Genomic DNA, 26,639 nt, shown 5'->3' with positions numbered 1-26,639 from the left:
TCCTTCCTTGGTCCAATCTGCTTTCCAACCAGAGGCACAGAGGTTGACACCAACACCTGTTTGCCCTCTGTTGGGCAATGGTTCATGGTGTTCAGCATGGAGGCGGATGTGGCATCGTTCAGTAATCTGCTTTCAGTTGACTTTATTGCAGCCTGGAGAAAAGTACATGCTCAGGACAACAAAGACTCGGGTTTTAATTTCTTTATCTGTTCTAGATGTTTAAGTGCCAGAAGAGGGTCGCGAAACAAAACGAACGAATTTACAACCAGTTCTTGCTGTTACAATCTCAGTTTAACTTTCAATCCATACCCTCATGTATGGACAGAATTGCGTATGCAGTATAAAAAATACCAGAACTAAAATGGTGCTAATACAGTACAAATACGGTAGTGGCAATCCTGAAGGAACACAATACAAACAACATTAGAATCCCACACACCCTGCATCTTATACATAACAGTGAAAAATATAAGCGAATACATCTCATCTAAAACGTACACACGTGCTGAACTTCTGAACAGAGACTAAGCATTCATGTTATGCAGTTACATGCACAATCAGTCCTGATACAATAAAGTTAGACAAAAGGTACACTTTGGCACAACTTTTACAAGATATTGCCTGGTAGTTAAATTACAAGAAGACTGACCTACTTGGATGGTGAGGAACTTGGTATAAGCCATGCTACCCAGCGTTGATTTCTTCACTCGTGGAAATCTAAAGCATCCACATGTAAAACATGTCAAATTACCGATATTCTCGATCCGCCAACAAGCATAAACGAATTCACATGGATATTGTCAATTAATGCTCACCTTTCCTCACCATGACCAGCACACTCTGGGACGAACCCCAATTCCAACGCCCTACCACGTCTTCAGCAGAAAGCAAAATGGTCTCCCCACTATCCCACGAGTGCGTAATGACATCACCATCTCCCTAAAAGGCACAGACAACTATTCTAGCATTACCTGGATGGATGCTTAAGTACACTTTTAACCATACTGAATTAGATCCGACGGTCACTGGGTTACATTATTATCGGGGATGTGCCATGCAAATAGTGAATGGATCTCCAATCAAGTTGTAGTTGTCTCAGCCAATCACAGCCGCGCAATGCTGGTCCTCCCCTTTTCACCACACACGAGGGCAATATGGCTTGTTGGTTGTTGCATTTCACTGTCATGAAAGTCATTTCCAGAGGAGTTATCTGCTGGCTTTAGTTTAGTATATCTGAAGTACCTCTCAAATTCATTTTGTGGAATGACTGAAACAGCTGAACCAGTGTCCAATTCCATTTTTATTAATTTGCCATTCACTTCTGATATAAACCATATTGCTTGTCTATTGAACGCAGCAGGCCAGACAGCATCTCTAGAAAGAGGTACAGTCAACATTTCGGGTCGAGACCCTTTGTCAGGACTAACTGAAAGAAGAGCTAGTAAGAGATTTGAAAGTGGGAGGGGGCTAGCTAGAGATTTGGTAGTCCTGATGAAGGGTCTCAGCCCAAAACGTCAACTGTACCTCGTTCTAGAGATACTGCCTGGCCTGCTGCGTTCACCAGCAACTTTTATGTGTGTTGCTTGAAATTCCAGCATCTGCAGATTTCCTCATGTTTGCTTGTCTGTTGCTAGTTTACACAACGTAAATCTCAAAGCTATTCAGTCCTATGTCATTTTCATGATTATCAGATTTTTCATCAACAGCATGGAGATTAGTGCTCTTTTTGAAACTGCAGCTTGACTTTTTAGCCTTTTCTCTTTCCTGAGCAGTCCATTTATTTTGTCTGATCAATATGCTCTTATTTTGGCCTAATTTGTTGTATATTCTGTAAGTTTCACCTTAAAACCTACATTTGTTTTGTGAATGTGAGCCTCTGCCACAACGGTAACATCATTCGTTCGGCCAGGCTGATTTCTGTTTAGACTTTGCAATTTTGTTCACGTTCTCTTTCATTTTTGACTGTAATTCATTTGCATCTCTGCAGTTTCCATTGAAACAGTGATTTTAACTGCTGCTTAAATGTAAGTTGTGCTTCAGTTAGGAGCCGTTGTTTAATATTTTCCTGTAAAATTCTACAAACTGAACAAACTCTCAGTGCATCTTTAAGCCCATTATTGTACTGACAATGCTGAGACAATCTCTTCAACTCAGCCACATATGCTGAAATAGATTGCTCTTCATTTTGATTCTGCTTACGAAACCTAAAGCAATCAGCAATCAACAATGGTTTAGTTGTAACATTCACAACACGCTGGAGGAACTCAGCAGGTCTGGTTCTGGCCCAAAATGTCGACTCATCGTTTCCACGGATGTCGCCCGACCTGCTGAGTTCCTCCAGCATGTTGTGAGTGTTGCTTTGATCCCAGCATCTGCAGATTATTTTGTGTTTATGGTTTAGTTGTAAATGGTTCCTGCATTACTTTGACAATATCAGCTAAGCTCATTTCTGCTGGTTTAGTTAGGACAGTCAAACTTTGAAGCAAACTGTATTCAACATTGGTACTTATTTCTCATTGGCTATTTCATTTGCATCAAAATATTGTTCACTTAGCTTAGTTTACATATTCCAGTTATCTTTTATGTAATCAAACATGTCAATTTTTTCAATGTAGCCAGCCATTTCTACTTTTTTTATAATTATTATCATCCAGTACTCACTCTTTATGAATCCGTGAATTCCCCTTTTTACTGCTTTTTTTAAGCTGAACAGTCTGCATGTGCTGGGCGGTGTTTTTCACTCATCTTTCTTCGCTGTGATGATTTTTTAGTTCGAACATCTCATTGTGCTTCAACAGGTGGGTAACCATCTTGGGTTTATTTTTGAAATACCTCATAGCAACGTTGTGTTCTGTAACTTCAAAACATCAAACTAATTTAAAGGAAGACACGGGAGTCTGAAATGTGGTAGTATGATGACATATGCAATTCACATATTCATACATACAACCCATAATGAATTATGTAAATGAACAAGAATACTTAATCAAACAAACAAGGGGTGATTGAAAAGTTTGTGGCCGATGGTAGAAGGAGTCAATTTTAGAAGACCTGGCACATTTATTTTTCCTACATTTACACACTTAGTCCAGTGGTCATGGAGCATACGGATCCCTTCTTTGTAGAGGTCGGCGTCTTGGACCTCTAGAGGTGGTCCACAGCAGAGATGATTGATAAGTTCGCAGCCTAAGGTAGGAGATGAGTTATTAACTTCAAACTTTCTGCATTTTCACTCAAAGAGTTGAACTGCACGGGCATGTAACGAGAGCTGTATAACTCATCTCCTTCTACCTTAGGCCACAAACTTATCAATCACTCCTCGTGTTTTTGTGTGTGTGTTGTGTGTGTGTGTGTGTGTGTGTGTGTGTATGTGTGTGTGTGTGTGCGTGTGTGTGTATGTGTGTGTGTGTGTGTGTGTGTGTGTGTGTGTGTGTATATATAAGATATACACACACATACACACACAAGATTACTCAAATATCACTGAAATACTAAGTGCACAACACCTACTGTTTTCTGTCTGCTCCAATACTGTCTTATTTGGGTGTGTTTCAATGGATGCCTGATTACAATCTGTCAAAAGCATCTCGGGATGTTTGCCATATTAATGCTGTTACATAGATGCAATTGCTGTTGTTGTTGGAAGATAGCTGTTACTTATCTCTTCAGTTAGGCTCCCACTTGCAGTGCAGTGACAATGTTTGAGAACATTGAGAGCACTGTTAAAATATTACTACATGATAAGGAGGTAAATTAGCATCAGTAATGCCCTGTCCATTAACAATTAAGAATATTTTAGTCTCCCTGTATACCAACTACTCCAATCATCAATCGTTTTGCATTTCTGCCTTAAATTACTGGCAAATAATTACATTTGGAGAGACAGAGACTATGTAATGAGGACAGAGGGGACATCTTTGAAAGGATATGGGGCCCTGTATTGGACTTTCTTACAGGGTAAGGACTGAGGTTTTTTGGTGTGGTGCACCTCTTCTGTGTATGTTTACTTTTGCCTTTATATTTTCCTCCCTTTTGCTGCTCAATATTTAATTTGATTTTGTTATGGTTGGAGTTTTTGTGGATGTGCTGTATTTTTTTTGTTTGTTTGTAATAAATAAAAAAGAAAAAAATTATTTTGTTATATTTTGATGTTATGTATATATACTTTGAAAACTGCAAGCAGCCACAGCTTTCAGGGTTTTTTTTCTGTTAAACAAGATCCTGAAAAGCTGAACAGATCTCAGTTGTTCAGTAGGAATCTACACCGTGCTGCAGTATTGGTGCAGTCAACTGATGTGATTGGCAGAATTATATACTAACTCAGATTCTGAAGTTTATCATAACATGTTTTAAAAATAATTATAATAAAGAGTAAATCTTTTGCTTTAGCTGTCCCAGATTGGAGCATTTCCAACCAGACAATCCATAAAAAAGCATGTCTCTGATTCAGTGGAGAAAAGTCAGGCAGGTTTTTCAATGCATGACCAATTCTCCATCCGTGTTTCAATTTGTATTCCTGACAGCGCAAGTGGTGAAAATACAAAAGCAGAAAATGTTATTACATTTCTCTTTTTTTCCCTATAATACCTTGATCGATTTGTACAGCAGCCTTCTTTGGGAAACAGGAAGAGTCGCAATGATTCACTCAATTGAAATGAGTTAGCTCCTCAGAAACTAATTTACAGTACAGAATAATAGTAATTTCAGACCCAACAAATGATAGGTGAAGAATGTTTGACAAGAAGACTTTGGTCAGAAATACCAGGCAATCAGATGCCCAATCCAGTTTTTTTTTCCCATTCCTGTGGTATTTCTGGTGCGGAACTGCTGAACAATTCTCGATAAGGATGACTCAAGCTTTTGGCATGATGTCATACTCATACACTGAGGCTCTGACCTAATGAATTATGTTACAGTGAGTCCAAGGTTAATATGTCCATTGGCACTTCATGCAACAACCTTTACCATGCTGCTAAAAGAGCAGATGGATTTTCCTGCAATGATGGCTTAAGATTTCCATCACTACGTCGTTCTTGGATTTGTCTGATACAGAGTAGCAGCTATAATCAGTGAACAAATTTATATTCATGCAATTTCCGAGATGGTAAACTGCATGAATGGAGTTTAATTTTGTCAAACAAAACCTATGATATTAGAACTTTAATTCTTATAAAGGTGTACCTGTGCTTGTTCAGTCAGTTAGGAGGAGCAGTTGCATAGGGAATTAATCTATAGGATTATTTAGGTATAAAGGATGTCCAATCCCTATACATCTCCATCCCCCACCAGGAAGGTCTCAAAGCTCTCCACTTCTTTTTGGATTCCAGACCTGACCAGTTCCCCTCTACCACCACTCTGCTCCGTCCCGCGGAATTAGTTCTTACTCTTAATAATTTCTCCTTTGGCTCTTCCCACTTCCTCCAAACTAAAGGTGTAGCCATGGGCACCCATATGGGTCCCAGCTATGCCGGCCTTTTTGTTAGCTTTGTGGAACAGTCCATGTTCCAAGCCTATACTGGTATTTGTCCCCCACTTTTCTTTCGCTACATCGACAACTGCATTGGCGTTGCTTCCTGCACACATGCTGAGCTCATTGACTTCATTAACTTTGCCTCTAACGTTCACCCTGCCCTCAAGTTTACCTGGTCCATTTCCGACACCTCCCTCCCCTTTCTTGATCTTTCTGTCTCTATCTCTGGAGGCAGCTTATCTACTGATGTCTACTATAAGCCTACAGACTCTCACAGCTACCTGGACTATTCCTCTTCTCACCCTGTCCCTTGCAAGAATGCCATCCCCTTCTCACAATTCCTCCGTCTCTGCCGCATCTGCTCTCAGGATGAAGCCTTTCATTCCAGGACGAAGGAGATGTCTTCCTTTTTTAAAGAAAGGGGCTTCCCTTCCTCCACCATCAACTCTGCTCTCAAACGTGTCTCTCCCATTTCATCCACATCTGCTCTCACCCCATCCTCCCGCCACCCCACTAGGAATAGGGTTCCGCTTGTCCTGACCTACCACCCCACCAACCTCCGGGTCCAACATATAACAACATATAATTCTCCGTAACTTCCACCACCTCCAACGGGATCCCACTACTGAACACATCTTTCCCTCCCCCCCTCTGCTTTCCGCAGGGATCGCTCCCTACACGACTCCCTTGTCCATTCGTCCCGCCATCCCTTCCCACTGATCTCCCTCCCAGCACTCATCCTTGTAGGCGGAACAAGTGCTACACATGCCCTTATACTTCCTCCCTCACCACCATTCAGGGCCCCAGACAGTTCTTCCAGGTGAAGCAACACTTCACCTGTGAGTCGACTGGGGTGATATACTGTGTCCGGTGCTCCCGATGTGGCCTTCTGTATATTGGTGAGACCCGACGCAGGCTGGGAGACCATTTCACTGAACACCTATGCTCTGTTCACCAGAGAGAGCTGGATCTCCCAGTGGCCACACATTTTAATTCCACGTCCCATTCCCATTCTGATATGTCTATCCACAGCCTCCTCTACTGTAAAGATGAAGCCACACTCAGGTTGGAGGAACAACACCTTATATTCCGTCTGGGTAGCCTCCAACCTGATGGCATGAACATTGACTTCTCTAACTTCCATTAATGCCCCACCTCGTACCCCATCCGTTATTTATTTATTAATTATTATTATTAATCTCTCTCTCTCTCTCTCTCTCTCTCTCTCTCTCTCTCCTTTTTCTCCCTCTGTCCCTCTCACTACACTCCTTGCCCATCCTCTGGGCTTCCCCCATCCCCCTTTCTTTCTCCCTAGGCCTCCCGTCCCAAGATCCTCTCATATCCCTTTTGCCAATCAACTGTCCAGCTCTTGGCTCCATCCCTCCCCCTCCTGTCTTCTCCTATCATTTCAGATCTTCCCCTCCCCCTCCCACTTTCAAATCTCTTACTAGCTCTTCTTTCAGTTAGTCCTGACGAAGGGTCTCGGCCCAAAACATTGACTGTACCTCTTCCCATAGATGCTGCCTGGCCTGCTACGTTCACCAGCAATTTTTATGTGTATTGCTTGAAATTCCAGCATCTGCAGATTTCCTTGTGTTTACACTATCTACATGTCATGCCAGGAGGATATATTCTATTGGAACGCAGCAGATTTAATACACATAAAGTTTTATAAAACTATTGCATAGAAAAAAGGTGGCTAATCTTTTAAAATAGTTCATTAGCTGGTCGAGTCAGGGGCTAGGAGAAGATCTTGTTTAAATGCTGCCATTGTCTACCAATAAGATGAGAATTACATAGCCTGATTGTGTTTTCAGTGCATTTTACAAATCTGGGGAGAAATTAAACACTCTGGTTCCATCGGCCACAGCCAAATGTGTGAGATTGAGGTGCGAGCCACACCCCCCCCCACCAAAATCCCCTATTTGTGTGGATACTGCAGGATTCATTACCCTGTTACAAACAAGTGGCACGAAATAACAGGCAATACACAATACATTTGCCAGCTGGTGGCTTAGTGGCATCAGCGCTGGACTTCGGGGCGAGAGGTCCCGAGTTCGAATCCAGCTGGCTCCTTTGCACGCTCTCATCCGTGCATGGGTTGAGTGTCGAGCTAACAACTCGACCTCGTAAAAAAAGACCTGGAGGTTTCAGACACACAATCAGGAGTTAAGGGTGCGCGCGCGCGCGCACACACACGCGCACACACCCACACACACACACACACACCATACAATTAAAAGATTTAGCTTTATAATTAGTAAGGAAAGAATTTCATAAAAGGGCCCATTTTAATGAAACAGTCTAATGCGCACAAGTAGGAATTCACAGTTTCCCCTTCACTGATCCTCCTTCGATCTCCCCAGGCTTCTTAAAATCATGGCCCCGCTGCAGGTCAAATCCTACGACCTCTTCTATTCGGCGTCTTCTCCCTTCATCATCCATCGAACCAAAAACTCCAAGCCCAACCTTAGTGTCCCTCACCAGAGAAACTTCCTCTTAATCTGACCATCCTAACTGGATGGCACACATTTCTCCTATCTCTTGTCTTCAACAGTAACTCAAGCAAGCAGCTAGCAGCAGCATAACATTAAAAAAAAATGAACCAGGGCATTACAGTAAAAATGTTTGATAATAATACCAAATTTGAAGTGTGTATTAGAGGATTACATGAAAAAGTGTGAGATTATTTAACAGAGACGAATGGAAAACATTCAATCTCAAGAATGAAGGTAGTAACAGAAATACAGTTTCTGTATTCATAAAAATGAAAACAGAGAATTGCAAAAAATCCTGCTAATTATCATGATTCCACCATCCTGCCTGCACAAACTTCATTACCAATTGCCTTAGTAGATGAACAGTGTGGCTATTTGGGTTACGCACGTAAATTCAAGCCACCTTGCATTACGTAAAGCCTCCTTGCATTGATTAATGAGGAGACGTATTGTGGCTGCAGTTGGTGGAAGAGGTCCTCTGGAACATGATTGCAACTTCATACAATTCCTGGCAGACAATAACAGAAAGCAGGAGGAGTGACTTTCAAAAACTGCAAGTGAGGCGGTATTTAAAAGATGAGAAGACCCCACTGCCCAGGTATGTACTGAAAAAGCAGCGAAAGGATTCAGTTTGGATTTGAATGCCAGAAGTCAGGGCTTACATGGAAGTACACCTGCAGTGAACAAATCTTCAACTGATTTTCTGCTATACCACCCAAATGGTGCATGGCAAAATGGTACATAGAGAATAATTGCTACAGCATGGGTTACAAATTCTTGGTGATTCTAAGGATTATCCATCTCATCAACTGGCTGCCAATGTTTCAAGAAGTTAAAATATTAATGCAGTATTTATATAATAGAAGAACAGTGAAGTTTTGGTTTAAATGTTTGAATTTAGCCCCTGAAGATATAATTAAGTCTTATCTCAGACTGGTATGTTGTAGCGTGGATGAAATCACTGGAGAGACAGAGTCACTGGTAGATACAAAGCAGTTTCCTTATTCGACATAACAAGGTACAGCAGGCATCATACGGATGGAGACGCTTTCGGTAGAAAGGTCTGCTAGCCCAATGTTGGCTCGATATTTATATGCTATGCTAAACACAAAAGCAATCGCTACTTAAAACATTTATAGACAATGCTTCCTTTTGAAGCTACATACAAATATTACACCTTCTGAATTCATCCTTTCCTTCCAGCGCCAACATGTCTGGGTTGGTATCCATAGCCTTTAGGAATGCAAGTTAAATCCACAATACATTTATTTGGCATTTTACGTGCTAACATAGAAGACAATTAATATTTATAAAGTATAGATAATACTGTCTTCGAAACTACAGCAACTGGTCAAACTACGGTGCCAGAAGCCTCTAGTATTCACACCTTTTTAGGAAGAACATTGTTGTGGACTCAATCCACAGAACTTGGTCAAATAGAAGTCTGGTGGCCAAAGTCATTTAAGTGTAAACGAATCATCTACCCAAAAAAGCTCACTCTAACATGGTATTGCTGCATTTACATATCTTACCTTCAATGGCATACAGTTTAACAGAGCTTGCAAATGCCTATTTTCCATGGGATGAGAAGAAAGTATTAGCACTAATTGTTATATCCATATGAATGATAATTCATTGCTTAAGTAGTTAACGCCATTCACTGAATGTATAATTTGTGCTATTAAAATCTACTCCTTTGATGGATTTTCTTGCAGTACTAATGGAATTTAGTACAAAATTGAGAAGAAAGCAATGAATTGGGCAAATTAAAAATGAAACTTGTTTTTATTTCTGCAGGGCATGTGGGCATTGACGGCATTGATCACCTGTCCCTAAGTCTCTTTAGAATGAATGGCTGACTACGCTTTCTCAGAGTGCAGTTAAAATTCAAACTCTGGAGTAACATTAGGACCAGGTAGAGCAGGGATAAGAGTTTGCCTTTTCTAAACAAAATCAACAAATTAAATGGATTCTAAGTCCAGATACAAACTCTAGACTTTTATGCTAGATTTATTTGATCTGTTAGAATTTTAATTTATAATTATTAGCATTAGATTTCTAGATCGGCAACATGCCTAGTATGTTAATTACCACAGTTGCTAACTAAATATGGATCCAAGGTTAATTTATTCTTTTTTCCTTACACTTATTTTTGGAAACCCTTCTGTTCTGTGATTTAAAAGGGTTTTAAAAGGTGATCTTTGAGCTCTGACAGTAAACAAAATCTTAATGCATTTTCACTCAGAGCTTGCAACGTTATTGCAGACCCATTGAAAAGAATGAAATCCTTGACCCCAGGGGCAGCTTATGGAAGATTATGGCACTTGGGCAATTTACATTGAAAGGAGCAAATGCAGAGAAATCCAGGGTTGTTGTGCCCTGGCATAATATATGTTTGCACAAGTTTATTTCACCTATACTGAATATTCACCATTTTATTTTCCTCCCTTCAATATTTTTAATTTATTTTGCATAATCATTGAAGGTGATTAGATAAATATATGGGCCTTATTTTCCTGGGCAGACTGAAAACTTTTCCTCATAATTATTACGTATGAATAAATAGAAAATGACAATTTTTATCATACAACTTTCTAATGTACAATGCTGTCAATTATGAGAAAGATATGGAGATGATGCAAAGAAGATTTGTCAGGATGTTGCCTGGGATTGAGTCTTTCTGTATGAAGAGAGACTCGGTAGGTTAGGGTAGCTTTCCATTGAGCTCAGGTCCATACAGTATACAAAATTGGCCCATTTTATATATATACAAAATCTCAAAGGACATAGATAGGGTTGATTGTAGGAAAACTTTCCTCATGACAGAAGTGACTAAAACCAGGTTTAGGAATACGAGGTAAATGGGTTATATTTTAGGAGGAATATATTCATACAGGGATTGTTGGAATTTGGACACATTTCCTGGGTGTGTGGTGGAGGCAGTATTCTCATAAGATATAATTACATTGGTGAGCATTTCTATTATCAGTAGAAGGCTGTAGATCAAGTGCTGGTAGCAGAGATTAATAGAGATGTGATTTGCAAAGACTAAGGGGCCACATTCCATCCAGTATTGATCAACGACTCTCTATCACAATGTGTACCCTTCCCATAAATCAAAACATTTGGGTGATGGGAAAGTCAAAAATGCATCAAGACACGTAGGAAAATAATTAACAGACTCATCTGAATTGAAATCTTAGTTCTACTGGGTAATAAATATCATGCTTTTTATCCAGTGTGATCTGAAGGAAACAAATAGCACAGCAGTGTTCAGTACATTCACCAGTCACAATGCAGATTCTTACTCCTTCAGTTCTGCAATTGGCCATTGTCACTCTCCTTCCTTTGCCTTTGCAACACGCAGTCTATCTTCCTTTTAGTCAGAAGGTGCTTGATTCAGGAACAAAAACAGACAGCAGTGTACTGGAAGAAATGAATGGAGGCAAAAGGTAAAAGTCAACACTTCTAGTCAAAACCCTGTATCAGGACTGTGCAGTCATAATCAGTACATTCCACATCATGAAACACTTCATCCTTGGAACACTAAAAATGGAACATGGGGGAGCTAAAGAAAACATCTGTAAATTAAAATGAATACATTTGGAACTAATATTCTGCTGTAGTAATAACAGAAGATGAAAGATTCAGCCTTCTTTACAATAAAAATAACCTTTTCCCCTTTAAAATAATTTGAGACAAAATCTTCTGACGTCATCATCAGAAGCAGAGATACTAGAAATGTTCCACTTGTTCAGTCACATTCAGGAACCTGTCCAACTTTGTGATAGTGAAGGATCCAGTTGGTTTATTAATCAAGCTGTTATATTCTTTAATAACACATATACCAGGCTGTACCAGTGTCACTGATTTTACTGTAGATTTATGCGCATGCTTGATCAGAATACTAATTCTTCAGCTCACTGAGTAAGCGGCTGAACTACCTTGTTAATAACCTCAATAGTACCATTAGTGACATGATGACCAATTCCCATTATTGGATTATGTTCATATTTTCCTACGGATAAAACAAATCGAACCCTCCTCTCTTGCACACGCACAATCTTTTGAAACCAACACTTTACTTATAAACAACAGACACCACACACAAAAAAATGCTGGTGAACACAAGCATTTTTTGTGTGTGTTGCTTGAAATTCCAGCATCTGCAGATTTCCTCGTGTTTGCGTCTTCACTTATAAATATTGTTGCATTAGTCACAAAGATAAGTTTCTGATCAGCATTGTCAGCATAAATGCTAATTGTAAGTTAATGAGTTACTGCTAAAGTTACTTCAAGGGGAGAATGTAGACCAAGGATACGGCAAATGTAAAGAAGTAATTGGAAGACAGAACTAACGCTTCACTACCCAAATACTTATTTCCTTTGCTCGGGTCTATTTTTAAGGACCATTGTATATTTGTTGGATAATTTCTGTTGAATTTTCATATTGTAAGATTATGGAGATTAGTGAAGTTAATATACATTTTCTGAGATATTCCAAAATATCGTACTATCTCTATATCAAGTAGACGGTTAACTTCATTCTAGGTATCCGTACTATCTGTAGGCAAGCTGTTCTGTATCTCATGGGCTTCCAGATGACATTCATGTCTCGACTGGACCCTTGCATCTTGAAGAAATTTAGGATTACAGATTCTAACAGGGAGCATACACTCAACTCGATTCTCCTCCAGAAAGGGCTCTGTAAATGACATATTACAAGCAAATTCAGCTTTTTCCAGCCAAATTTGAGATGTCTCTGTCACACCTTTTACCCTTTAGTACATCATTATATCAATTGATAAAAGATGCATTGGTTCCAAGGGTTAGGGTTTCACCTTGCTAAAATGGGACATTTTAAGCAAGGTGAAACAAGCAACCATCCTCAAAAAACAGATTTCTAGACATTAGAAAAAAGTGAAGAACGTTAGAACACATGAAACAGTATAGTTGGTCAATCTGTCTTATTACTCCACCATTCCATTTTTTCTCTAGCTTTGCAAATCTATTATGTTACTCTCTTGCTTTCTCCACAAATGGTACTTGGTCCTGAAGAGTGTACATGTTTTCTTTTTTTCAATCTACATTCAGCTTTTGACTTGCCTAACATCATTTATAGAGGAAGTGTTGAAAGGCATCGTGACAAATGTGTATTATTATCACTAAAAGGTTGCAAGTACTGGAGGGACTCAGGATGTATTCAGTGAACTACAATTTCAATAATTCAATTGAGACCTTTGCAAGGTAATGAAATTACTGACTGATGGATCCGGAGTATAATTTTAATCTTGATGTTGGTGAAGTATTAATTACGAAGTTTATCTGGTGGGTGTGCTCTGGAAAGAATTTGCAAAACAGTATGGTTATAGGTTTTGTTTTATTTTTTCTTTGATGCAAGGGTGAAATGTGCCTGACACTTTGGTGAAGTGTTTCTAGAAACACAGATGTATAAACTTGAGAAGCCGACTTGTTTTCACAGTCACGTTACAAAACAGTTAACTCGACGGAAAAGCCACGGAAGACAATACCAGAAGCTGCTGGCATCTGTTATTTTGAAGACAACACATTTTCTGGAGCGCAAACATGAGGAAATCTGCAGATGCTGGAAGTTCAAGCAACACACACAAAATGTTGGTGGAACGCAGCAGGCCAGGCAGCATCTATAGGAAGAAATACAGTCGAAGTTTCAGGCCAAGACCCTTCATCATTTTCTGGAGGGTATTTTTCACAGTAACAATGATAATGGACATGGCATAATTTATTGCAATATCACTGTCAGATACGTGACAAATATGGTATAAGAATCTTATGCTTTTCTTGAACAAATTGTTGAGGAAGCCTAGGACCAAAGTTTGTCTCTTTCACAGATCGCCCTTTGATTACAATACATCATAGAACATAGAAGAGTACAGCACAGGACCAGGCCATTCAGCCCACAGTGTTGTGCCTAACCAGCTAAAAAGCAAACAAAAAACACCCAGACACTAATCCCTCCTACCTTCACCATGTCCATATCCCTTCATCTTCCTCACATCCTGTCTAAACATCTCTTAAAAGCCTCTCATGCATTTGCCTCCACCACCATACCAGGAAACGCATTCCAGACATCTGCCGCTCTCTGAGTAAAAACTTAGGCCTCACATCCCCCTTGAACTGACCCCCACTCACCTTCAATGCACGTCCTCTGTTATCAGACATTTCAACAGATCATCTCTGTCCAATCTACCGATGCCTCTCATAATTTTGTGAACCTCTATCAGATCTCCCCTCAGCCTTCGATACTCCACAGAAAGCAACCCAAGTTTCGTGATAGCACATGCCCTCTAAACCAGGCAGCATCCTGCTCAACCTCTTTTGCCTGGCACCTTGGGGAAATGTTTCTAGAAACACAAGTGTATAAACACAACATCTGCATAGCATCCTTGAGATTATGTGTGGCATCTCTAAAGTGATATATTGATATGTTGCAAAATACGGAAGACCACATCTTCATCAAACTATATGCTATCTCCACAGAAAATGAAACATAGCCAGCTGTCTTTGAATAAAGAGCATCTATCAGCTCTCTAAAACATTAGTGTGTAGCAGACTATCGTTATCTCCAACTCTAGCATGGAACAAGCCCTATATTTGGAACAGTCATTCATAAAGTGAATCTCTGCCAACTTTCAGGCTGGTGTATGACCAGGACTTGCTATCAGTGGAAGTGTTCTTACTGAATCACTAATCCTATGCATTGTCCTTCAATGAACTGTTGCTCCCCAAGAACGGTTGGTAGATGTGGTTTCTTGCTAAAAGGACTTCTGCTGCTCCTTCCCCCCTTCAAGCAGACTGCTTCACTCTGCATACCTTACTCACTTTTCCCTCATGCCACACTCTAATGCAAGGTACAGTGTACAGAGACAGCAGGTGTGTAGGAACACCATGACTGCCATATCCTTCAATGTCATGGCTCAGATGGTTTCTTTCGTTAGGTTTGTAGGGACGGTTTTGGGGACAGAGAGGGGAACATCAGGTTAAGATTTAAGGACAGGGAAGAGGGCCAGTTGGAAATTAGGGGTATTAAATGTACAGTCTCAGCACCTGTTTAAGCCCAGGTTGAAACGCTCAGCAATCAAACATCAGCAATCCTGGAAATCATGTAACAGGTACTGAGGAGCCCAGCAATCCCCAGGGTGGGGACCAGTTCCAGGTTGGAATCTGTATGGGTGGTGAGTCCCAGGTGCAGGTTGAAGTCATAAGGGCCTGTGATTCCACCCACCCCCCACCACCCACTCAGGTCACCAGGGTAGGAAGTCCATGCCAATATGGAGGTCGAGGCCCGAATGTCAAATCCAGCGAAGTCGGAGGGCAAAGCCAAATGTTGAAGTCCAGAGCACAGCGCGTCTGGAGGTACCTGGAGGGAGAAGGCTGAAGGACAAGGACCAAAGGTGGACACACGAGGGCCTGGGTCTCCGGGTCAGAGTTCCTTGCCAGTCTGTCTTGGGGATGCAGGCCTGTCTGGGTGTATGAGTGGGTGGGAGGGTTGGGAAAGAGGCTTATCTTGCTGTCCTGTTGTATTAGTGTTGCTGTTTGTGTGGTTCTGTGGAACACTATGGGCATGGTGTAGTGGCACTGGAATGCCTGACAACACTTGTAGGCTGCCCCTAACACATCCCTGATTGTGTTGGTTGTTAATGCATACGACACAATTTTACTTAGATTTTTTTTGAGAGGCATAGCTTGGTAACAGGCCCTTCTGGACCAGTGAGCCAGCGCTGCCCAATTACACCTATGCAACTAATTAACCCACTAACCCGTACTTCTTTGGAAGGTAGGAGCAACCGGAAGCAAGCCGCGCAGTCACAGGGAGAACGTGCAAACTCCTTACAGACGGTGATGGAATTGAACCCAGGTCACTGGCACTGTAAACCATTACACTAACCACTACACCACTGTGCTGCCTGTATTTCACTGTATGTTCCAATGTACATATTGAAAACAAATCTGAAGAGGTGAGGAAGTATGGATTAACTCCCCCCCCCCAGCAGAAGTAAGTGAATTGGGTGCAATTGGGTGATCTGCACCAGCTGGAAAAATGGGCTGAAAAATGCCAGACGAAATTTAATGCAGGTGAGTGGGAGATGTTGCACTTTGAGAGGACCAACCAGGGTGGGTCTTACACAGTGAGTGAGGAGTGTGGTTAAGCAGAGGGATCTGGGAATTCAGATCCATAATTCCTCGAAAGAGGTGTCATGGATAGACAGGCTAATAAAGAAAGCTTTTGGCACTTCGGCCTCCATGAATCAGATTGTTGCGTACAGGAGATGGGATGTTATGTTGAAGTTGCATAAGACATTGATGAGGCCTAGTTTGGAGTATTGTGTGCAGCTTTAGTTACCTGTCTACAGGAAAGATGTCAATATGATTGAAAAAATGAGTGCAGAGAAAATCTACAAGGATGTTGGCGGGACTAGAGGACCTGAGTTATAGGGAAAGGTTGAATAGGTTAGCACTTTATTCCCTGGAGCTTATCTTTGCTAACATAGAAGTGGGAGTACAAGTTCATATCAACATTTGGGAACTCAACCATGATTCACCATCTGACAGATGATGTTGCAGGCACTGTTACAACATAAGCAACAACTATACATAGTATAGGTACATCAGTGAAGTTCATATTCTGTATCATAGTTTGACGTAGAAGTAGATCATTCAATCCTTCAAGTCCATGCTGGCTTATAGAGAGACCCATTCCAGAACCTATTTTCTCCCATCATCTCCATTCTGATTCCACTGTGATGCATCTAAACTATGGATAAATTACAGTAATGAATTAACCCATGAGTTAGTACATCTTTGGGATGTGGGTGGAAACTGGAAAACCTCAGTGAAACCCACAAACAACAAGAGGGAATGATCCAGCCACACAGATAGTACTAGGGAAGAGGTTTGAACTGACAGCGACACTACTTGGAATCTGCTACCATACTTTATGTAAATACACATATTGCAGTAATCAGAGTACCAAATACTTGAAGCCATGACAAGAGGCAATACATTCATAGAAAGAAGTACAGCTTGAGAGGAACATCGACTATACTCTTTTCCGTCGATGCTGTTGGCCTGGTGAGTTCCTCCAGCATTGTGGCTGTGACAGCTTTCGAGGAGGCTACTTGGTTCTCATCTCTATATCAGCCCGAAATCAACTTTAGGTTAATACCATTTCCCAGTTTCTGGTCCATTTCCCTGAAACCTCAACAAATATTTGTGGTTGTTGGGACATTATATATTTATTTAGAGATATGGCATAGAAACAGGACTTTCCTGCCCAACGAGCCCTTGCCACCCAATTACACCTGTGTGACTAATTAACTTACTAACTGTACATCTGGAATGTGGGTGGAAACCAGAGCACCCAGAGGAAACCCACATAGTCAAGGAGAGTACATACAAACTGCTTACGGACTGCGGCCGAATTGCCCCTGGGTCGCTGGTGTTGTAGAAGCATTACACTGACCACTCAGCGTGAATGAATCAAAGTCTTCAACATATGTGGGAAAGGGAAAGAAATTATTAACGTGCTTCAAATTATTAACTTCCTTCTTTGCAATTGATGTATTTTTTGATTGAAGAAGACAGGCACACACAAGTTCTTTCATGAGCGACACACTGCTTGAGTCTTGGTCTTGCCCATCAGCAAGCCAAATCAGACTATTGCTGTGCATGGTGAAGTGGCATTATTCATAGCTAATCTCTCTCACTCTGGATCCGCTTGAGATCTTCTTCCAGAGTCTCCTCTACTGGGCAAACTTACCACCAACCACGCTGGGTTATAGTTAATGTAACTCTATCAGCAAGTGGAAAATTGTTTACCTTCATCCTGGACAGAAAGGGCCTTTAGAGGTTGACCCCTTTCTTAATCTTCACCTCTATTTGTTCCTCAGCATCCTTTTTCTTATCATCCTTGAAACCAGCTTTTCAGTTAGTCTCTAATTAGGTGGTAGGAATGAATGGACTGTTAAGTATGCATTGTAAATGAAAACAGAATGGTTGGTAAAGTTCAAGCAGCCCTGAATTGTCTGCAGACTACTACCTGTCAATCAGTACAGTATCTGCACTACTTCCTATCAAGACTTCACATTGCTATTGTAGGTATGTACACACTACAAGCAATGCAAGTTTGTTCCCAAACTATATCCTCTTTTTGTCAGCTTCACTGGGTAATAATCAGGTAGGGGGACTGTTGAGGAATATTAGTTCTGTTTTGCTTTAACCTTATCTCACCATGGTCATAGCTTGTAACCAACAGTGGATACCAGTTCCAGAATTTGTCTGGTCCATGAGATTTGCCTTTTCACTGTCCATTTGAGCTACGACTAATAGTATTTTAAGCAGTTGTAAGGCAAGTACGGTACTAATTAGCCATTATTTTGGAGAATATTGAACATCTGAATGAAGAATTTGCAGATACCTCCAACTGTGGACCTTGCATCTCGGAAATTAGTCAGAGTTTAAGGAGAGGGGAGCAAGCTGTTTATTTAAAACACAAATTGTAATCTACTTCTACCGAGGTTGTGATCATAGCATTATTGTGGCATAGGTTGCCACATTCCTATCTCCACTTTTACAAGGGTATGTGAGTAATTCCACAAATAACTGCTGGATTTCACACATACTGCAAGTGCCAACAAGTTCAGGATTTCTGCCTACAAATACAAGAGCCCTGGATTTTCTGATGGATGTTTGCTGGTGTTTCTTTGATCACATACCGTGTGAAGTGCAGTGGGAGAGCATGAATTGTGGATATTTTCCCACTATTTATTTGAGGGGAATCTCACTGAAACTGCTTCTCCATTGGTTTCAATAGAGAAAAGGGCTGAATGGGATTCATTTTTTTAGGCTTTTGATTGCTTCAGTTTCTTTAAATGTTTAAAATTATATTTATGCTGTTTAGTTTTAGATTTAAGGGCATTTGGTTCACAAAAGAATACTTCAAAAGGTAGTTCCAAAATACAGCGGAGACCACTGAAATTCCTCATAAAATGCGTACTATGTGTTCAAACTAGTAAGGAGTGCATTTTTGGTGAGTGCATCTATTGAAGAAATGTTTAGTATGTGCTTCTGTCTGTCTACAATGTGAAAAACCATAACACTGTACTTGACCAGGTGTGACCTTTTCCCTATTTCTGGCAAATCATCTTATTTTCTGTTTTATTATATATTGATGTTTGGGGGAACAAGGGCGTGGATAAAGGAATTAGTTGTAGAAAAATAGGTCAGCTTCAGAGCTGGGCAGTGTTGCAAGAGTGTAAAACAGTTTAATAGCATTGTGAATATGTAGCTAGATGATTATTGTGGGATTGAAAAAAAACAGCATGGCTTCATTTTGAATTAGTGCCTGAAGACAATAAAAGTAAATGGTTAGGAAATGAGGTTTGTGATGCTGTAAACTGATTCTGAAGAAATCTCACTTTCCTGATATGTTAGCTCTGTTTAATGCTCTACTGATGCTTCCTGACCTGCTGGGTATTTCCAACATATGATATGTAGGAACGTGCTAAGTACAGGATCTTTGGAGGCATCAGAATTATCTGTGTAAGAATGGGAAAGAAAAATATCATTTGGAAGTGAATCTCCAGTTATAAATGGACAGATAAGAATTGAAGTGGAAAATATTACTCCTACCTAGATGGGTAACAGTGGGGTTTTGTTTCTTAATATTTGTCAAAAGCATAGGGGTGATGAATGAGCTAGATAGTCTGTTAGTTGATTGTACTAGAGTTTTGGATGACTTCAGCTACCATGTCATAGGATACGCACAAGACAGAAAAGAAGAGAGGTATTTTTCTTTTGTCATAATCTCCTTTTTCCAGCTCATACCATTGAGAGTATGAATCGTGACATTTGAAACTTTATATAGTGCCTTCATAACACTAAGAAATACTTGTGAAAGACTAAATAATATAATAGCTGTATCCATCTCATGAACAACTTGTATGGTGCCCCTGAGCTTCTGTATCCAACACATCACTCTCCACAACTTCTGCCATCTCCCATGGGATCCTAACACCAAACACATCTTTACCTCCACCTCCACCATCTCGCTTTCTGCAGGGGTTGGTCCTTCCATGATTCCCCTGTCCATTCATCCCTCCTGGTACATATCCCCGCAAGTGGCCAAAGTGCTACACCTGCCCATTCACCCCTTTCCTCACCTCCATTCAGGGCTCCAGAACAGTCCTTCCAAGTGAGGCAACACCTCATCTGCAAATGCCCATTCCCTCCCCCCACTTTTGTATTCTGGCATCTTCGCCCTTCCTTTCCAGTCCTGAAGAAGGGTCTCAGCCTGAAATGTCGGCAGTTTATTTATTTCCATAGATGCTGCCTGACCTGCTGAGTTCCTCCAGCATTTTGTATGTGTTGCTCTGGATTTCCAGCCTCTGCAGTATTTCTCATGTTTAACATCGTATATGATGCACTGTTGAAACACTACTTGTTGAAACCAATTTTTACCATCTTACTGAATGTAACCAACTGCCAAACTTAAACATCAGCACCCTGGAAGATTCATGCCTAGTGATGTTCTGTTTAGCTTGGTAATTGTTGACATTTACCAAGCTACAGGTATGGCTGTAAATTAGATCGCATTCCTAAGGCAAATAGATTGCATACGGTGTTTTAAGTGCTTTGTACTCAGCACTGTGTAAAACAGCATCTGGAATTCAGCCAGCTGCAGATATCAACGCTGTCTGATTCAGTTTTAAGGAACATTACTTTCAAGGTACTTCAGATCAACATTCAACTCCTGAGACTCGTTTTATTGATGTCACAATGGGGAGGCAAAGCCTAAACTATGCTTGCAATATGCTGTGAAATCTTACAGCAGCACTCATTCCACTTCTAGGGGATGAAGCAGTGAAGTTAATATTTCATAGTGATAATGCTAATCTTGTAATTCTCATCTTAAAAAATCAGTTAGCTAACTATTAATTAAATGTAGATTTTTTTTCATTGAATTCTTCCTTTTTTCCTGTTTATTGACTATTTGTGAATATTGGAAAGCTATTATAGGTAACCAGTCACTTTCTATGGAACAGAATATGTTTTGCGTGTCCCATTTTTTGGGCTTGTCCACAGTCCTTGGGATTGCATATCAAGTTTTGGTTATATCTTTAACAAACTGAAGGGTTATGCTGTTAATTTTTCCCAAGATACAGTATCTCCACATCCCTTTATCAGAAATTATTGTGGAGATACCAAACATTAACTGAGGGTGACTAAATCTCTGGTTTCTCCTTAATCAGGGGGAGCATTTGCTTCAGGTTGGCACCTCCTGCAATGAGATGGCAAGGATTGGTGGGGTTGGCTAATGACCCTTCAGTCGTCGTCTTTTTTAATGTATACCAAATTAGATTTTACACTAAAATCATTCTGAAAAGAAAGTGATTGGAGTAAGCTTGTATATAGATAATTTCACTTACTTCTCTTGTTTTTCTTCTACAGTTACAAGAGTATTGTTACACAGAAACGAGCTGGAACTGCTGTTTTTCTATGCTGGGCCATATCTATAATTGTTGGGATGACTCCTATGTTCGGATGGAACAAGTATACTGAAGCAACCCAAGAAGGGGTGAACTCTACTCTTGTAAACAATATCATAGTGTGTCAATTTGAAACTGTGATCAGCATGGACTACATGGTCTACTTCAACTTTTTTGGCTGGGTGCTGCTTCCTCTTATACTGATCTTTGTGATCTATGTGGAAATATTTAATCTTATACGGAAACATCTGAACCAAAACACCTCAATCAATAATGCTGATCCACGCAGGTACTTTGGGAAGGAACTAAAACTCGCCAAGTCATTGACACTCGTATTGCTCTTATTTGCAATATGCTGGCTTCCTCTGCATATCATCAACTGTATTACACTATTCTGTCCTTCATGCTACAAACCAAGAATAATAATGTACATTGCCATCTTTCTAACCCATGCAAACTCTGCTGTAAATCCCATCGTGTACGCTTTCAAGATAAATAAGTTTCGAGTAACTTTTCTCCAGATATGGAGCCACTACATTTGCTGTAATAGGGACCACAATGCAAATAATTTAAGCAGAGAACAGTTAAGAGGTATAAGAGAACAAAGTATCATGTAACTTACTGTACATACTAGAAGTAATTGTCCTGGATAATCAATAAGATCATTATCAATGCTGATGTCCTTATACCACTATAGGGAACATTCAAGGACCATCAGAATACTCTGCAAAAAATAAAAAATGCAAAACAACCACCATCAGCAGTCACCTGCTCTAGCAAAGAACCTTTGTTTCCAATGCTTAAAACATATATGGTGATGCTTTGACAACTCTTTATTCTTCTTCTGGTTTTCTTTCATGTTGTCTGCTTGCCATGTTCACACGTTCTCAGATGTAAAGTAAGGCACTGAGTCACCAACCCGATGATCTGCTGGACAACAGAGTGAAGTTGTTCAAGGACACTGCAGTTTAAATGCAGAGAAGAAGCCCTTAGCAGCATGGAACCAACTTAAATCAAAACACTGATGTATTTAAAAAGGCAGGAAAGGCTTGAATCATTTTAAGCAACAGGGTAGTCTGACAATTTGCTCTATACAATTTACTTAGGTCTTGTGTATTTTTTGACACTGTGATTCACTTTGCCATTTGACACTGTAAGATATAACCAGCAGGCCTTAACTTCAGTTGAAAATAAGCAAACTATTAATGTTGTTTATTAATTGACATCTGAATCTATGGTTGTGTTAGAAGACAGAAACTTGTGCATTCATTGGTGATATTATTTGTGTCAAATGCTATTTATATTCCTTACAGCCTGATATAGAGATTGTAAAAAGCAACATGTTTGTGATATTCTTTTGTATCTAATTTCAGCTTTTGCTGAATTCAGGTGTAGTAAAACAAAAGTGAAAATGAATAATTTCCATGGGTTTAGGAAATGCTCATCATTATTTCACATCATACAAGTGCTCCCAATATGATCAATGTTTTACATTTATGCACAAAAGGACTCCCAGTGGTTTTTCATTCTTACATTAACTGTGGGGATGACAGCAAGACCAATCCTTAATTCCATTCTTTCTTCTTCTTGAGAAGGCGTAAAGTACCTATGATTCCAACTGCGCCAATTGTTGTGAAGAAGGTAAGCCTATCACAATATTAAGTAGTTGCTCCATTGTATTCACTCTTTGCAATGCCAGAAATTGACAGACTAGAAAAACTCCCAGGAAAATATTTACTTCCAAAGAGGAATGGTAGAAATGTGCTTATGATGATTTTAGGAGGAGCATTGCAGATGAAAATCATTTTAATATTAATATTAGAATGAATAATATAGATATGGCTGCTGCAATATAGATAATGGAATGATTGATACTACAATAATGGTCATGGAACTATAATGTTCATTCTGACACAAACATTAAAATTATTAGTTGTCTTACTGAAATAGTACAGTTAAGTGAAAGAATGGAAGAAAAGTGCTGAGGATGCTGGCGATCAGAAATATAAATAGAAAACTGCAATATGTGCAAGATAGTGTCTAATTCAAGAGAAAATGTTCATGAATCATGATACCCTCCTCTTCACGGATGCTACCAGCTTGGTAAAAATATGTATTACTTACCAAATAGCGATGTTGGATTCAGAGGAGTCTGTTGAATGTTAGTTTTTGTAAAGTCTGACCATAAATCCTGCCATAGCTCCAATTTATATTGTTTTACACAAAGATCTCAATGGACACTCTGTCATGATGAGGATTGGATTTATTTCTCATGGCTTTATAACTATATTTAATTTAATTTTTTCTCCCCCTTTACATATGTAGGTTTGAACCTCCCCTTGTTACAGATTAAATTGAAAGGTACTATTTGTAGCAATAGATCACGAACAGAAAAACGCAGCTCCTTGGTAATACAAAGGAAAAGTTAAAAGTACCCTGAGAGGAAAGTTTCAGTTTGGATCCTGAATTAGTGCTCTTTTGCTGATCGCAATCAGAGCAATATGAAGATGTTGCAATTAGAGTCAGCATCTCTCTGTAAAGGGGAGTCGAAATCAGACACAGTCTCTACTTCTGATTATTATCCAATGAATCATTTTGACCCAGAACCTTGTGTGGTTAACGAGTGAGAGAAAAACTGGGCTTAGTTGTGGTGCCTTCCCGATGAGATAGTGGTCCATTACTCTCACTCTAGACCACATGTGAAGGATTTGAGATGTTGGTGGCTCTTGTACATTAATACCTCAGGATGCTCCAGGAAAGAGATCTACCATTCTGTAATTGCACCTCCTCCCAGGACAAGTCGATGAATTTCCATTAGAAATAATTCAAAAGAGTGAATATGTTGAGGTCAGGGTTCACCAGAGAGTGTTCTAGAGAGGTATTACACTGTCTTTAACAATTCAAGTTAAAATACCCTGGTAATTTTACATTTTATAAAAGTCAATAAACCATCAAGCTATGCAAGCAAGCTTGAAACAAAATTTGTGCTCGTGTACTTGCTAGGGAAGATGGCAAATCTATTTTATGTGTCAATAAACTTCACAAAGGTACTTCATTGCCGTGAGAGCTATCTTCTTCGTTTCTTTATTGTGGCAGTTGGGCAAAAAGAACTTTATATCAACTTTATTATTTCTAAACCAGATACTAATAGGACTTTGGTACATCTGAAACACTAATTAAAGTTACAAGATGTTATTAAACAAAATGGTATTAGTGTTTCTTGAACATTCTACTGTCCATAAAACTGACTGTTTGTTAGGCCAATCGAAAGTACAGCTGACCTTGTTGAGACATTGTCATTAAGCAAGAGATAAGCAGTACCAATTCCTGCAAATCGGACAATTCTGTGAGAATAACAAATATCAATCTGCTGGAGGAACTCAGAGGGCTGAATAGCATCTGTAGGAGGAAAGGGACTGTTGGCATTTATACATAAAAAATTGACAATTCATTTCCTCCTGCAAGTCCTGCTCCAGCAGATTATTTATTGTTCGAGATCCTCAGCATCTGCCATCTCTCTGTCTCAATTCTGTAAAAGTTTCTTTTAACAGGATAATCATTTTCCTGAGAAATCACATCATATTTCAGAATCTGAATCAGCTTTATTATCCCTGACATATGTTGTGAAATGTGTTGTTCTGTGGAGCTAGTATAGTGCAGGACATAAAAGTTACCATGTTAGAGAAATAAATATGGGAATAATGTAAAAGAGAAATAGTGAGATAGACCATTCAGAAATCCTATGGCAAAAGGGAAGAGGCTGTTCCTAAAACAAAGTGTGAGTTTTCTAGCTCCTGTCTCTCCTCCCCCGTGATAGTAACGCGAAGAGGGTATGGCCCAGATGGTGAGGTTTCTGAATGATGGATCCTACCTTTTTGAGGCATCCCAGGCAAGTGAGGCAACCAGTAAGAGTATTTTCCATTGTTGGCTGTTGGATCACTACTATTTTCATTGCATTAGGGGCTGGGTGTGGGAGGGGGTATTTAAAGGAGCAACACACCATCCGGTGTTGGAACCTGACCAAGTATATCACCCATATTTTTTTCCAGTTTATCTGCCTTCTTCAGGGATCCAATCGCTCCCTTTCAAATATTGCTAACCTGACTCTAATTCCTGATCTCATACCATCCCACTAAGGTGCTGAACTCCAGACATTTTTCCCATAGTCTGCCATTCCATCCTTAGCTACTCCCCCATTCAAAAATTGCCAATTTCTATGCAACTCTTTAAACTCTGAAATCTATTCCCCCCTCCCCCTTCTCACTCAGAGTGGATCTGCAATTGATAGCCCTCTCTTGCTCTCTCCTATGAAGGAGAAATATATCCCCTCACCCCAGTCCTGCTGAGGGGTCTCGGCCCAAAACATCAAACACTCTTTTCTATGGATGCTGCCTGCCTGGCCTGCTATGTTCCTCCAACATTTTGTGTGCGTTGCTTGGATTTCCAGCATCTGCAGATTTTCTCTTGTTTGTGATTGGATTCCCTCAACCCATCTTCACCGCCACCAGAAATGATCCATGATCTGGAGGACTAAGTACTATGGAGAAAGGGCAACGCACACTTCCCGGCTTCTTACGTGACACAGAATAAACCATTAACATGCTTCATTGCGTTGATCAATTTCTAAGGTTCTATGTTTTTTATTGAATTATTAAAGGTGTTGTTAGTGAATTCATTAAAACTATTCTTTAACCCATCATTTACAAATACTAAAATGCGATGACAGGTTTCTTTTCACTGTGAACTTGAATATCCAATAAACACACATCAAAGTTGCTGGTGAATGCAGCAGGCCAGGCAGCATCTCTAGGAAGAGGTACAGTCGATGTTTCAGGCTGAGGAAGGGTCTTGGCCTGAAACGTCGACTGTACCTCTTCCTAGAGATGTTGCCTGGCCTGCTGCGTACACCAGCAACTTTGATGTGTGTTGCTTGAATTTCCAGCAACTGCAGAATTCCTGTTGCTTGAATATCCAATATGCTACTTTTGACAGCAGTCCAGAACAGTTAAAAGCATACCACGTTAATAGTATCACGGAGGGGTGCCAAAAGCAGTGCTTTCTGACAGAGGAATTCCTTGCTGTTGTGCAACTCATTCAAATCCTATCAAATTCATTTGAGAATTTTAATATTTTTCTGTTAAACTC

The 26,639-nt window shown here is 40.1% G+C and overlaps 1 protein-coding gene across 2 annotated transcripts in view; it reads left to right on the top strand.

The window, feature by feature from the left end:
• The window catches only part of LOC134355553 (adenosine receptor A1-like), a 69,898-nt gene extending 43,569 nt beyond the window's left edge, over nt 1-26,329 (top strand). The window contains exon 2 of one of the 2 annotated variants that reach the window (XM_063065576.1): nt 21,457-26,329. In XM_063065576.1, coding sequence (XP_062921646.1) covers nt 21,457-22,111 — 655 coding nt within the window. In that variant the 3' untranslated portion in view covers nt 22,112-26,329. The remainder of the gene's footprint in view (nt 1-21,456) is intronic. The other variant, XM_063065575.1, reaches the window with a different exon arrangement.
• The last annotated feature ends 310 nt before the right edge of the window (nt 26,330-26,639 follow it).

This window comes from Mobula hypostoma, chromosome 13, assembly GCF_963921235.1.
Source record: "Mobula hypostoma chromosome 13, sMobHyp1.1, whole genome shotgun sequence".
Classification (NCBI taxonomy): domain Eukaryota; kingdom Metazoa; phylum Chordata; class Chondrichthyes; order Myliobatiformes; family Myliobatidae; genus Mobula; species Mobula hypostoma.
The sequence above is the reverse complement of the archived record's forward strand: the minus strand, read 5'-3'. Positions and strand labels throughout refer to the sequence as shown.